Source organism: Paroedura picta, chromosome 1 (assembly GCF_049243985.1).
Source record: "Paroedura picta isolate Pp20150507F chromosome 1, Ppicta_v3.0, whole genome shotgun sequence".
Classification (NCBI taxonomy): Eukaryota; Metazoa; Chordata; class Lepidosauria; order Squamata; family Gekkonidae; genus Paroedura; species Paroedura picta.
The window spans coordinates 100,638,452-100,652,055 of NC_135369.1; the positions used below are offsets into that span (position 1 = coordinate 100,638,452).

Here is a 13,604-nt window from a genome sequence, read left to right on the forward strand (position 1 = left end):
ATGAGTATTTATGGATGTTTTTAGAATAAAATCAATATGCCTACCATTCTCAACTTGACATTATTAGCAAAGTCATTATTTCTGTTAAAAAAGATACAGCTGGATTTAAAACACTTGCATTACTTTACTAGGCAGTTTTATTCTCCTGCTTATACATGGCATTCCACTGAAAGACACTAGCATGCTTCAATTGTTTTCATTTACTTTCACAATGAATACACCATGTGGATATTTAAACTGCAGGAATAATAATACATCACTTACAATAAAGAAGGATGCACACATAGACACAAAAATAAGACTATACTCTTTATCCTTGAGAATTACAGGCTTTTATTAATTTGCATGGTATTTAATTATTTTCAAATATTTTTTCTTGGAATAACAACATAAATTCAGTGTAGATTCTTTGAGCAACAAATAGTCAACACTATTCCTTTGATAATGCTGGTTTTGATTGCTTTTTATCCAGCAGAATCCATCCTTCTAGACTTAAAATAATAGTTTTGCTTTACTAGCCTGGATTATCAATTTGTACCACAGTATGGAAGCAAGCAATCACAAGAGCAGATGACAATGAATGTTCATAGAAAATAAAATGTTCCACATGTATCTTTTAGAGCAGTGGTCCCCAACCCCTGGTTTGGTGACCGGTCCCGGTCCGTAGATCAGTGGGTACCAGGCTGCGGCTCCTCCTCGACCTCCTCCCTGGATGCTGCCTCAGGGGCTGCCCTGCCACTGGCTCATGTTTGGTGTTCTCCAGTGGCTGCCATGGCTGGGGCTCCCCCTCGGCGTGGCACTGTGCAGCTGCTGCTGGCAGCACCCCCCAGTGGGAGGTGGGAAGTCAGGGGCGCTGGCAGGAAAGCAAGTGGAGCAGGGGCTCAGGCGGTGACGTCCCTTCACAAAAGACTCCCCCTCCCCCAGGCCTCAGTAAAATTGTCAAGCGTTGACCAGTCCCCGGTGATAAAAAGGTTGGGGACCACTGTTTTAGAGCATCAAAGACATTCATGGTGTCACGATGATGCAAGTGCATTTTGAGATAACAGCATCACTGCAGTATCTCCACAGAATACAATACATTAAACAAATGTACATTTTCTTAATACCATTTTGAAAGGGTTTTTTTTTTTTTTGCCATTAAGAGCATTTTACTTCTTGGGTTCATTTTTTAAAGAAAATTGTACATTTGCCTGGGGATTGCGGACAAATAGTGCCTACATATTATGCAGCATATCCTAATCTGTGTGATCTAGTTAAAAACAATGCATGACTCATAGCTCCTTTCACTACATGCCAATCATTATGCCGATGAACAGCACTACTATACGTTGTCGGGGCACTGCCGAGTGCTTGCTGTGCTCTTTGTACTATTTTTTAAAAGCTCTGCTTTTGAGCTTTGTACACCTCAAGGTATAACTTTGCGGCCAGGTAACTGAACATCCATGTCACTCTTAAGATCAGCCGCAAGCCAACCTACCCTAACTGGATCAATGACTGCAGTGCTGTAGGGGGGCAGGGTGTAATGTTTCCCCCATACACTGTTTTCCTGATGCAAATTACCACTACCAAAAGAGCTACTTACTTTGATAAGAAAGACATAAAGATACCTTTTCCTTGGAAAAAATTAAAGGGAAGATCCTTTAAGCATTGTGTCTGGAGAAATGGGAAGGACATTCTTTGCAATATGAAGAGTTCCAAACAGAACTATTAGTGGACTAAAATAGAAGGATTAAATGAATGGTTTATTATCTGAAAAAGTCAGTGAATAAGTTAATGAATATTTCATCCAAATATATGCTGCTTTCATTTACAACTAATGTACATATATATTCTCTTATTTTCACATATTCCAAGAACCCCCCTCCCCTCCCCCCTTACAGAGATTTACAGACAACAAGGATGGCACGTTCTAAAAAGCTGTCAGGGGCTGAAGGCAAGTAACAGCGATTTTCATTCTGAAAATAAAAATAACCATTAGACCAAAATAATATTATCTAAATGAACTCCTTTCCTGAGCAACTTATAATTTGGAATGTGCTGAAAAGTTGCAATAAATAAGTCACAAGATTAACAAGCTAAACTGTGCTTCTAAACCATTTAAAGTAAATTCTAAAATCTATTTCATGACAGATAAATGGCCTGTTGCATTATGAGTCTTAAAAGCTTATGTGCCAAAATAAATTTATAAAGTACCTTTGTGGGAGTAGAAGACAAGTTGCTGATACAAAAAATATACAACAATAAAACCTAGCAAGTAAATCAGCTGACAGCTGTTGCTTTTAACTTTGCAAAGTATTCATGGCAGAGAATAGTATTAAATAAACTGATAAAAATAGATTTAAGTGGCGGTAAAATAGCTGAAAAAGTTAGCATGTTAAATGATCCAGGACTCTTGTAACATGGATTAAAAAGTGAGCATTTTTTTAGAAGTGTGAATACTAATTTTCTTCCCAAAACAAAACAAGTCCACAGTGTGTAAACTAATCATTAATCTTCAAATGTAATTTCATAGAAACCACTTAAAATATACAATGCAGCATCTTGGTTAATTATTATTGACTATTTCCAGCTCCCAATATGTTCCTTCTGAGTAGTGCATTGGAACCATAACATTAGGATCAGCTAATGATAACAGAATTTGTTCACTAAATGCTAACCAATTATGCGTATTTACTTTTGCCCTCTAAATAGTAGAAAACAGAATACAGGATTGTGGTGAGTTACATTATCACTTGTGTTCAATGGGTTTCAGGAAGGGACTTTGGTGGAGATGTATGGACAGATGACAACAACATCAGAAGTAACACTAGATGCTGCCTCTGAAATGCCCTCCTCCCAACTTCCTTGTTCCCAGGAGTAGTAATTGAATACTATTTACCATAGTTGGTGACTTTACTACTCTGAACTGCGCCTTAAGAAGACACTTGTTATCCCATTGCCTTAAACAGTACCTACAAAGTCTAGACATCTGCTGTTGTTAAAGAGAAAAGGTTGATGGTTCTCTTGATGACTACACTAAAGTTGGTTCTGTACCTCCATAACCATTACTGAATATGTCCCTAGTTTCATTTGATACTGCAATATTCACTATATTCTCCAGAGTGCGAGACATATATCAGAGGGAGACAATGATCTTTTTGCAAGCCCATCCTCATATTACAATCAGGTAATGAGATAAGCAGCTCATACATATATGACATTACAAAAATGTTCTTTCAGCCAAGAACAACCCACATATTTCCCCCCAGCTACTTCAATATTCTGGCTCCAATCATTAAAAAATGTCTAATAACACACAGTAGGAATAAAATTATAAAGGTTTCTTCCTTTCTTATAAAAAAGTAACACCCATGAGTTCTTCAGTCTGATACCAGCATCCATGAATCACACTATCCTTTCTAGCTTTCCTCCACTTCGAATGCTGCTGGACTTTTCTTCATTATTTTAGTAAAAGGATACTTCCTATTTAGATGACGACACAAGTTTCTTGTACTGCCTTGTTAGTCCCAGAAGCTCAAATGAGAATGTGTACCCATTTGTATAAATACCATTACAGAAAAAAAATCATTTGTGATGAAATAAGGTATTTTTTTTTAGATGTATGCTCTAGTCACTATGATCCTATGGAGCCAAGAAAAACAAAACAACATCAAAAACACATGTAAACCCTCCCCAAATGAGGTCTCTACCTTTCTCTTCAACTTGGGAGAAAATGTCTTTATGCTGCTGCACGTTAAATCACTTCCTTAAGGAATTTTACTTTTAGTGTTTTTAGAAAATCTGGAGTTATTACCCATTTGGAGACAGTGATGCTTCCATCACCTCTTATAGATGTCTTCCAACCACTTCTCATCATCTTGTTCCTCATCTTCTGTTATTGGCTCTTCAGTTTCCAGAGGAGAAGGAATGGCAAATTCTGGCCTGGGGAAAGCATTACTGCTTGAAGATCGCAGTCCAAACTTGCGCTTTAACAGGTGAAACTGCTCTTTGACATAATAGTAAAACTCATATTCATATTTCATGCGCTGGTACAGGATCTGTATGGCTTCTGGAGAAGGGACGGTCTTTTTCACTGTCACAGTCAGATTTCCAAGTTTCCTATGCTCTGCAAGAAATTTACACATATTTGCAAAGATGATTCTGGTCAACATCTGTACAGTAAATATGTCATGTGCAAACAGCATTAAGTGGCTAACTAACAAGTAAATGGCAGGAATGTGACTGCCCTCAAATAGAAGTCAATGGACATGACATCCATAGTCCCTCCCCCAGGGACCACGCCAGTAGATGGAGAATGCGAGCAGCCTAGAAGAACAAGTGGTGGCTGGCTAGGCTCAGAACCAGGCCCCATTCACCATGTTACTGCCACCTGTCCTCCAAGACTGCCTGCACTCTCAGGAGAATGTGGGTGGCCACTGCCACTGCTTGTCCTCCAAAGTCACCCCCACCTTCAGCAGAGTGTGGGCAGCCTCAAAGATCAAGTTTCAGTAGCTGGCGAGCCCCAGAGTTCAGCCCTGTTTGCTGCACCATTGCTGCCTGCCCTTTGAGCCTACCCCTGCCTTAAGCACTGACAGGAGGAGGAGGCAGCGGCAGGAGCAGTGTGGTGGTCAGGATCTGGCACCCGGACTCACCAGCTGTTGCTCCGGCCATTACGTGGGGTATTTCCACATGATGGTCGAGAATCTGGCTGCCAGCACTTTTTTCATTATTGTATTACAGTTGCCAGCAACTTTTAACATTGAGTTTTTGTGCAAGGAACCATGTTGCCCTCCTCTTCTAGCAGTTTCCATGTCCCTTCTCCCATCAAAATAGAGGCCTTAGACAGCTAAGCCTACCTACATAGGTTGGAGATGCTTCAAAGAGGAGATCTGGGATCTATGATGTGATTAGGACAGAATTCCATTGTCTAAGAAAAAGATTAATTCCAGGTTACCCTGGACTATGAATAGAACTGGGGTGTCTGAGCATGTTGAGTGGTGATCTGAATTAAGGAATCATGATAGGGATGTCAAGCCTCTTGACTTGCTCTTCTTGAAATGCTGGCAGGAGGGAACAGGATGGGGAAGGTCAGGCGTTCCGACATCGTGCTGGTGTGCTTACATCGTTTTGAAAAACACTAGAGTGTCTGCCATGTCACTTCCAGTTTTTACCAGAAGTGACATAAACTTGCCAGCATGATGCCAGCCTTTCCTGCTGGGGGGGGGGGGATCCTGGCTGTGGCCTAAGATTACATGCCCTTAGCATTGCTCTAATGGTAAAACAATTTTCAGAGAAAGCCAACGCTCTATTGGAATCCTATGTAGAATAGCTGGTGAAGGGCCTCAACAACTCAATGATTAAACAGTGAGCCATATGCAATATTACTGGAGTGTGGAACAAGAAAGCAAAGGCTTTGCTAAGATTCCCTTGTAGGCGCGGGCTTGGGCATGCGTTCTTTTCCCCTGAAGGCCCAGAAATTCAAGTAAATAAAGAAGCATGTGAGGAGCCAGCTAGGAAATTCTTTTGAATGTGCATCAAGATTTTGTGAGATTTCCGCCTAGACATGTCTAACGTCCAATTGTTCTGCGAAATATTTGCATAGTGAGAAGCAAATTCTGCAAGATGTTTCTCATGATGTCTCTTAAAGAAAGTTTCTCTCTTTATTACGGCACACTCCAGGCTCCTCTTCTCCCAATTCCTCATCTTACTTCCAAATAGTAATATCTATTTTTAATGGCTTATAGTAAGCATCCTTCTGCAAATTGAAAGGCAAAAAAGCAAACCCAAACCCAATACTTTTGGTCATATTTGCAAGCAATGCTCCCGTACCATTATAGATTAACACAAAACTGGCAAAGCTTCTAGCCTCTACATTATTGCCTTCTTACTTGTTTACATTATTTTATACTCTCTTAAAAAGCCTCTTTTAATAAAAAACTGAAGTAACTCACAAATTTTCTCCTAAACCCTCACCCTTCCATCTATCAACTGCACATAATGGAAAAATTATGCATGCCTGGCTCTGAGCCAGACTAAACACTCTAAAAATGCTGTGTAAACCCAGCTGTTCCACCAGAAGACGGGGGACCCACGCTTTATGACCTTCCAGACAGTTAGCCATATGGAGGGCAACAAACTGCACTATTTACTTTCAAGACTTTATTTTTGTTTTACTGTGTTTGCTTTGGCTTTCACTTTAGGTTTTTTTTTTTTAAGTGTACTATAGTACTGTGACCAGGAGATACTTAAACCAACTGAAGTACAGCTTGCCCTTTTGAAATCTAAACTGGAATTAAAAGTAGAATGGAATCACAGGAGGTGGGAAAAATACATAAGGCAAAATGGTTATAAATATTTGTCAGGCAAATCTAAAAACAAAAACACCCTCTTACAGCAGTGGAAAAACACAGGTAACACAGTAATGAATGTTACATAGCTTTGGTTTCAAATGGGGGGGAATCTGTGGGATTGACTTGGTTAACTAAGCACATCTTTTTATAGTACAGGGAATCAAGGAAACATGGGTGGGCAGGTAGTTGTGAGTTCCAGCACTGCGCTGGGGGTTGGACTAGATGACCCTGAAGGTCTCTTCCAACTCTATGATTCTATGAACAATTTTAAACAAGAAATGTTACTAATTATCTGCCACTATGTATGTATGTATGTATGTATGTATGTGTGTGTGTGTGTGTGTGTGTGTGTGTGTGTATGTGTGTATGTGTGTATGTGTGTATATGTGTATATATGTATATATATATATATGCACGCCAAAATGCAATGGGCTCTAGCAGCCCCCAGGCGTGAGAGTGGGTATGGGGGGGGACTACCTTTTCAGCTGGGGAGCGGCTGGAGCCTTTGTCTTTTGTCAAGCGGCTGGCGAGCGGCTGGAGTGCTGTCCTACAGGAGAGTTCGACGCTCCACGTCCCAAGACTTCCAAGGAAGGCTTCCAAGCGTCCGAAGACTTCCAAGCATCAGGGGAGCAACTGGGAGCGTCAGGGCGCCGGGAAGCGAGTCCCCAGCAGCCGCGCTGCGCGTGACTGCCGGGGGCTCCCTGCCCGGCGCCCTGACGCTCCCAGTTGCTCCCCTGACCTCGTTGCTCGCCTCTCGCCTTTCGCCGTTGCTCGCCTCTTGTTGCTCGCCTCTCGGCGCGTCAGGGTGCTGGGCAGGGAACCCCCGGCAGCCGTGCTGCGCGCGACTGCTGGGGGCTCCCTCGGGTGGCGCCCTGACGCGGCGAGAGGCGCTTCGCGCCTCTTGCCGCATCAGGCCGGGAGCAACTCACAGTTCCTGGGGCTGGGAATCGGAGGGACCAATCGGTAGGCGCTTCGCGCCTGCCGATCGGTCCCTCCGATTGTCTGTCCTGAGGAAGGGTCCAATTCAGACCCTTCCTCATCACGGACACATCCTGCCTCAGGAGGGCTTAACCATTTATTTAGTCCGTGGCGCCCGTGGCGCCACGGGCGGTTTAAAGATATATATATATTTATTTTCATAAAGATAGAAATATAGAAATGAGACAGTATAAGTAGTTAATACAAAGAACAATAAAATATAGTCTTCATTTGTTACACTTACACCCCCTCCAATAAGTGCCTCCTTTTAGTTAAGCTTTGAGTTTAGGCTGGGAGGCCCTGCGGGGATATATTTAATAATACAGATTCAGCTTACATAGGAAATCTAAGACCCCACGTTAACTACACAATGGTATGAACTTTTGCCCAAAACTTATAAGCTTTTTCACATTTCCACCACATTTAGGAAAAGAAGCCTACTTTGTTACCACATTTCCAACATTTGTTAACATAGTTTTTAGCAATTTTAACAGTCACGTTTGGTGTCACATACCACCTATAAAACATTTTATACTTGACACAGTCTAAGAGCCATCCTGACAGATATTCAACACCATATTTTCAGATTTGAATTAAATGCTTAACATTATTATTATTATTATTATTATTATTATTATTATTATTATTATTATTATTATTATTATTATTATTATTATTATTATTATTATTATTATTATTATTTTGATTCATTTCCCGCCACTCCCAAATGGCTCGTGGCAGGTTACAATGTCTTAAAACCCCATTAAAACTCCCATTAAAAGTCTTAAAAATATCACAGCATGGCGGCACAATAATAAAATCCCCTTCCTACCCCCCTTCCTAAAAAAAGGAGGGGTGGAGGAGAATGAGGTCAACGGTGTTCAAGAAGAAGTCTGGAGGAGAGCAGTCGATGTACCACAACATTGAACATTTCTTGTAGAACAGTATGAACTTTGGCCCTATAACAATACACTAATAAAGAAGAATAAAATACACGGTGTTTCTTCTCTGTATAATCTATCCTGTACATTCACAAGTGCCATATTTAGATACAGTGAAAGAAAAATACTTTTTATGTAAAGACCTGAAACTTTATGCCCAGCTCCCATGGTTGATAATCTCCCAGCACAGAGGTAAAACTTATTTTAAAAGCATAAAACAAACAAATACATTAGCTAAATTTATAGAAATGGGGAGTACTGGTAGTGCATCAGCATGCAGCATGTTCAGACTGAATATACCTTTTTCAGATTAAAGATGTGCATTTCCTATGCATTTATTCATGTATTTACTATCCATATGAAAGCAGGGTCCATTTTTTGATTTACAGAGAATATAGGGAAATAAACTCTCTTTTCCCACCCTTCCCTATCATACTGCACTCTGCAGTATTTTTCTCCTGGCCCATTTCTGATATCAGAAGAGAGCTGAGTTAGAAGAAAATTAATTCAAGCAATGGAGCACAGTGACGTAACATAGGAGAGGGGAAATTCCGGCTGTTTTCTCTAAATTAGCTCTTCCTGCTTTATATGCTACTGGGTGAAGATGTAAATAAATGCAAGGGGATGTCCTGGCATGTTCCCTTTGGCTCTTGGAAACTAGTCTTCCTCAAAATGGCAGAGACTGCTTTTCATTACAGAATGTTTTGTGGCCAGTTGAGTCTGTACGACTTTAGGCTTGTTCAACATCTCAGAGGCTAAAGCTTTGCACTGCTGTTGTTTGATGACATAATGTAAATGTTTGACTTTAAGAGCACTAGCATAGCTAGTAACGCTTGATTTCAATAAGGCTTTTGGTAAGCCAAATTGTATATTATTGACAAGTTGGTAAAATGCGGTATGGATCCTAATACTGTTAGGTGGATCATTAACTGGTTATCTGATTGCCCTGAAAGGTTGCTTGTCAATGGTCTGTCATCTTCCTGGAGAGGAGTGACGAGTGGAATGCCTCAGGAATCTGCCCTGTATTGTTCAACATATTCATAAATGGTTTGGATGAATAGAAGGGGTGTTTATTAACTCTGCTGATGACACTAAACTGGGAGGGGTAGCAACCACTCCAGAAGACTGAATTAGAATAGAGGATGATCTTGACAGGCTAGAAAACTGGGCTAAAATGAATAAAATGAATTTCAATAGTGATACATGTAAAATTCATTTAGGAAGGAAAATCATATGCATCACTATAGGAAGGGTATGAGGGCGGAGGGGAGGCGTGGGCGCGCCAGCTGGCAAACACATGTGGGTGCAGAGCTCTGTGCGGCGCTGGCTGTTTCAGGCGCAAATGGCCGCTTTGGATGCCGAAGCGCCCAACCTACTCCACACCTTGCTCCCCTGTGCTTTGGTGTTCATTTGGCTATTCTACATCTTCTTGGAGAGGAGTGACAAGTGGAGTGACTTAGGGATCTGTCCTGGGCCCTGTGTTGTTCAAAATATTTATAAAAGACTAGCTGCAAAGCCCATTCATGGGGAGGGCCCCCCCAGGCTTCTGCGGCTCGGCGGTGGAGCGGGCAAGTTCCAGGGGGACCGGCAAGCTCTCCTGGTGGCTCTGAGAGGTGGCGGCTGTGCTTGGTGGGCCGCAGGGAAGCGGGTACGACTTTGGGATGGGGGGCACACTTGCCGGGCCATGGGGAAGGCCTCGCTTGGCCCCATCCCCCCGCCATGAGTCACTGGGAGTAGCGAAATAGAAATCCAATTAATATACAATAAATAAGTTGGCACGGCTTCCCCGTGGCCTGGCAAGCATGCTAGCCGCCTCTGTGAGGCGACGAGCACACATGCTGGGCCACAGGGAAGGCCTCCCTCCCTCCCGAAGTTGGCGGTGCTTTCCATGGCCCGGCAAGCATGGTCGCCTCCTCCACAAGGCGGGGAAGGGCTCATTGGGCTCTCACCTCCTGAGGTTGGTGCTACTTCCCCGTGGGCAGCTGCTGGGTAGGCGGCTGGAGGTGGCGAGGCTGACACCGAGAGGCACGGGCGCACTCTTGGGTGGCCAGCGACAAGCATGTCCGGAAGACACTGGTGTGTCTACTGGGGAGACCGGGGAGTGACAGGGCGGTGGCAATGGTGGGAAGGCCATTTGGGGGTGGCACGGTAGCCGTAGCGGCGCTGTACCAGAGGTGCGGGCGGTGGTCAGCGGCGACTGGTCTTACCGGAGGGTCCCTTGGTGGTGTGGTGTCTGGGCAGCGCGGCAGCTGGTGGGGAAGGGCCTTACCAAGGAGGAGTGGGTGCTCCAGGAGCACCTGCTCCTGGGGCTGTCCCAATCCGGCTCCTGGAGGCAAGTGCTCCAGGGGCCGGACCAATCCAGATGTGCCCAGCGAAACCACCTGGACAAGGTGGCCCTTTGCAACCTGGGTTGTTTCTAAAATATGGCTGTTTCTAAAATATAAGAGCTACCATGGTAAGGATTTGAATGAAAGAATAGACGGGGTCCTTACTAAATTTGCAAATGATACTAAACATACCAGAAGAAAGAATCAGTATACAAGATGATCTTGACAGGCTAGAAAACTCACCTAAAATGAATTTCAATAGTGTCCTTGCAAGGGCCTTCCTGTTTTAAGGAGGGCCACAAGGGTTTTTGCCATCTGTTAAAATCTTGTGTACTGTAATTGGGTTTTAATGGGGTTTTATTGAATTTTATTGTATAGATTTTTTTTTATGTGACCCACCATGAGCTAATTTTTGAGAGCAGTGGGCTATAAACAAACAAACAAATAAATAAATCCCAATGGGAACTAAATTGTGGAGTCCTGCAGGGAATGATCCTATCCCCAATGCATGCATTCATTACATTTATGTATCGCCCACCCCTGAGGCTCAGGGTAGTTTACATGGAACCAAGAGTACACTGAACTCAGTTTTGACAATAAACTGGAATATAGCAGTGGTAACAATAATAACAATAATAACAGTAACAGAAGATAACAGTTTAATAGAATGTAATCAAGCAGGTCCATGGTTTAGATTCGGATACATGGAGGGAAGTCCAGGGGCCCAGGGGGTGTTGCTGATTCTGGTGCTGGCAGAGTATAAGGCTTTTTGAGGGCTGTAGGCCAACAGGTGGTCCCTCAGGTACACTGGCCTTGGCTGTGTATGGCCTTAAAGGTGATTAGCAAAACCTTTAGCCTGGTCCAAAATTTGACTGGTAGCCTCTGTAGTTGGTGGAGGATGGGCCTCCCACATACACATATACTTAACCTCTAGCAGATGTTGTCAGGAGGTTTGGGGTTGGATGCCATCACTATGCTTATGACACCCAGGTCTACCTCCTGCTTGATAAGCAACCAGAAATCTCCTCCCTGGCCCAATACCAGGATAGATAACTTAAGCTAAACCATGCAAAAATGGAATTCACGTGGCTTAGAGTTTGCCACTCCCATCGTTCAAAAGAGCCTAGCTTTCTGCTGTGGACCCTGTGAAGAGTTTGGGGACATGGTCATATGCTTTCCATGGACAAACAGGTCTCCCTAGTGACTAGAATCCCATTTTTTGTTTTCACCAGGCCTAACAACTTCTCCTGTAGCCATCTCAATCCAACCTTGCCACATGGATCTATGTGACAGTAACCTCTTGCTTAGACTATTGCCATTCACTCTACATAGTCCTACCCTTGAGGTATGGAACATGGCTGCTAGGTCACTGATAAAGTCATCATCGTGAGCTCATATGATACCAATCCTGAAGCAGCTGCACTGGCTACCTCTTATTGTTGCTGTTGTTATTATTCCGCCACTCCCATAGCTGGCTCGTGGCAGTTAACAAATAACAAAATCCATACAGTGTAAAATCCCCATAACAGTTAAAACAATAAAAACAATTTACAACATATAACAAGGACTATTAGCAAATAGCAAATAACAAATGCCAGCAACCTAATATAACCATCTCCACTATTCCGGGCATCAATCAACTGAAAGCATGACATAAGATGGAATGAATCCAGCTGGAAGATGAATTTAGGCCTCACAACAGTCTAACACTGCAGTTCAGTCGGGACTTAAGAGGTGTGGGGGGGGGGGGACCTGGTCGAAAACCCCGGGAGCTCCTACCTGGCCTCAACCAAACACCTGGTGGAAGAGCTCCGTTTTACAGGCCCTGCAGAACTCAGAGAGTCCCAACAGTGCCCGCAGGAGCTCATTCCACCAGTTAGGGGCCAGGACTGAAAAGGCCCTGGCCCTGCTCGAGGCCAGGTGGGCCTCCTGAGCCCCCGGGACCTTCAGCAGATTCATACCGCAGAGTGAAGTGCTCTGCAGGAGGCATAAGGAGGCAGGTGGTCACAAAGGTAAGCAGGGCCCAAGCCGCGTAAGGCCTGAAAGGTCAAAACCAGAACTTTGAACTTGATCCGGGAGCAAATTAGCAGCCAATGAAGTTGTTTTAATAGTGGCTGCACATGAGCCCTCCAGGAAGACCTGGTAAGGACCTGTGCAGCTGCATTCTGCACCAATTGCAATTTCCAGGTCAGGGACAAGGGTACGCCCGCGTAGTGAGAGTTGACGAAATCTAGTCTGGAAGTGACTGTTGCATGGATCACAGTGGCCAAGTGTTCTAGGGACAAGTAGGGTGCTAGTAGCTGGGCTTGGTGTTGATGGAAAAACGCCGTCTGAGCTACTTTAGTGATCTAAGCCTCCATAGATAGGGAGGCATTGAAGATCACACCCAAATTCCTGGCTTGTGGTACAGTTGATAGCTGTATCCCATCCAGGCAGGGGAGTCGCACTTCCTGGTCTTGTCCCTTCCTACCCAGCCAGAGGACCTCCGTCTTAGAGGGGTTGAGTTTCAGGTGACTCTTCCTGATCCATCCAGCTATGGCTTCCAAACAACTGCCAAATTTTTCTAGGGGGGGGACTCTGGCTGGCCAGCCATCAGGAGATAGAGTTGGTGTCATCCGCATATTGGTGACAGTCCAGCGCATAACTCTGGACCAACTGGGGAAGAGGGTGCATATAGATGTTAAATAAGGTGGAAGAGAGCCGCATGACAGTGCAAAGGGGTCGGACAACTCATTACCCACTGCCACCCTCTGTGACCTGTTCTTAAGGAGGGTCAGCCATTTAAGCACTGTCCCTCCTATCTCCGTGTCAGCGAGTTGTTTGAACAAGAGCTCATGGTTGACCATATCAAAAGCAACCAACAGGTCTAACAACACGAGAGTGGCCGACCTGCTTCAGTCCAGTTGGCGCTGGAGATCATCCATCAGAACAACCAGCATGGTCTTCATCCCATGGCCAGGACGGAAGCCTGACTGGTACGGATCTTGGGCCGAAGTTTCATCCAAAAAAGTGAGGAGCTGGTCAGCCGT

At 43.9% G+C, this 13,604-nt stretch overlaps 1 protein-coding gene across 1 annotated transcript in view; it reads right to left on the reverse strand.

Moving 5' to 3' along the window:
* Positions 1-316: 316 nt before the first annotated feature.
* UST (uronyl 2-sulfotransferase) overlaps positions 317-13,604 on the reverse strand; it is a 186,811-nt gene continuing 173,523 nt past the window's right edge. The window contains exon 8 of the mRNA XM_077350321.1: positions 317-4,105. Within this exon, the coding sequence (XP_077206436.1) occupies positions 3,819-4,105 (287 nt within the window). The 3' untranslated portion in view covers positions 317-3,818. The remainder of the gene's footprint in view (positions 4,106-13,604) is intronic.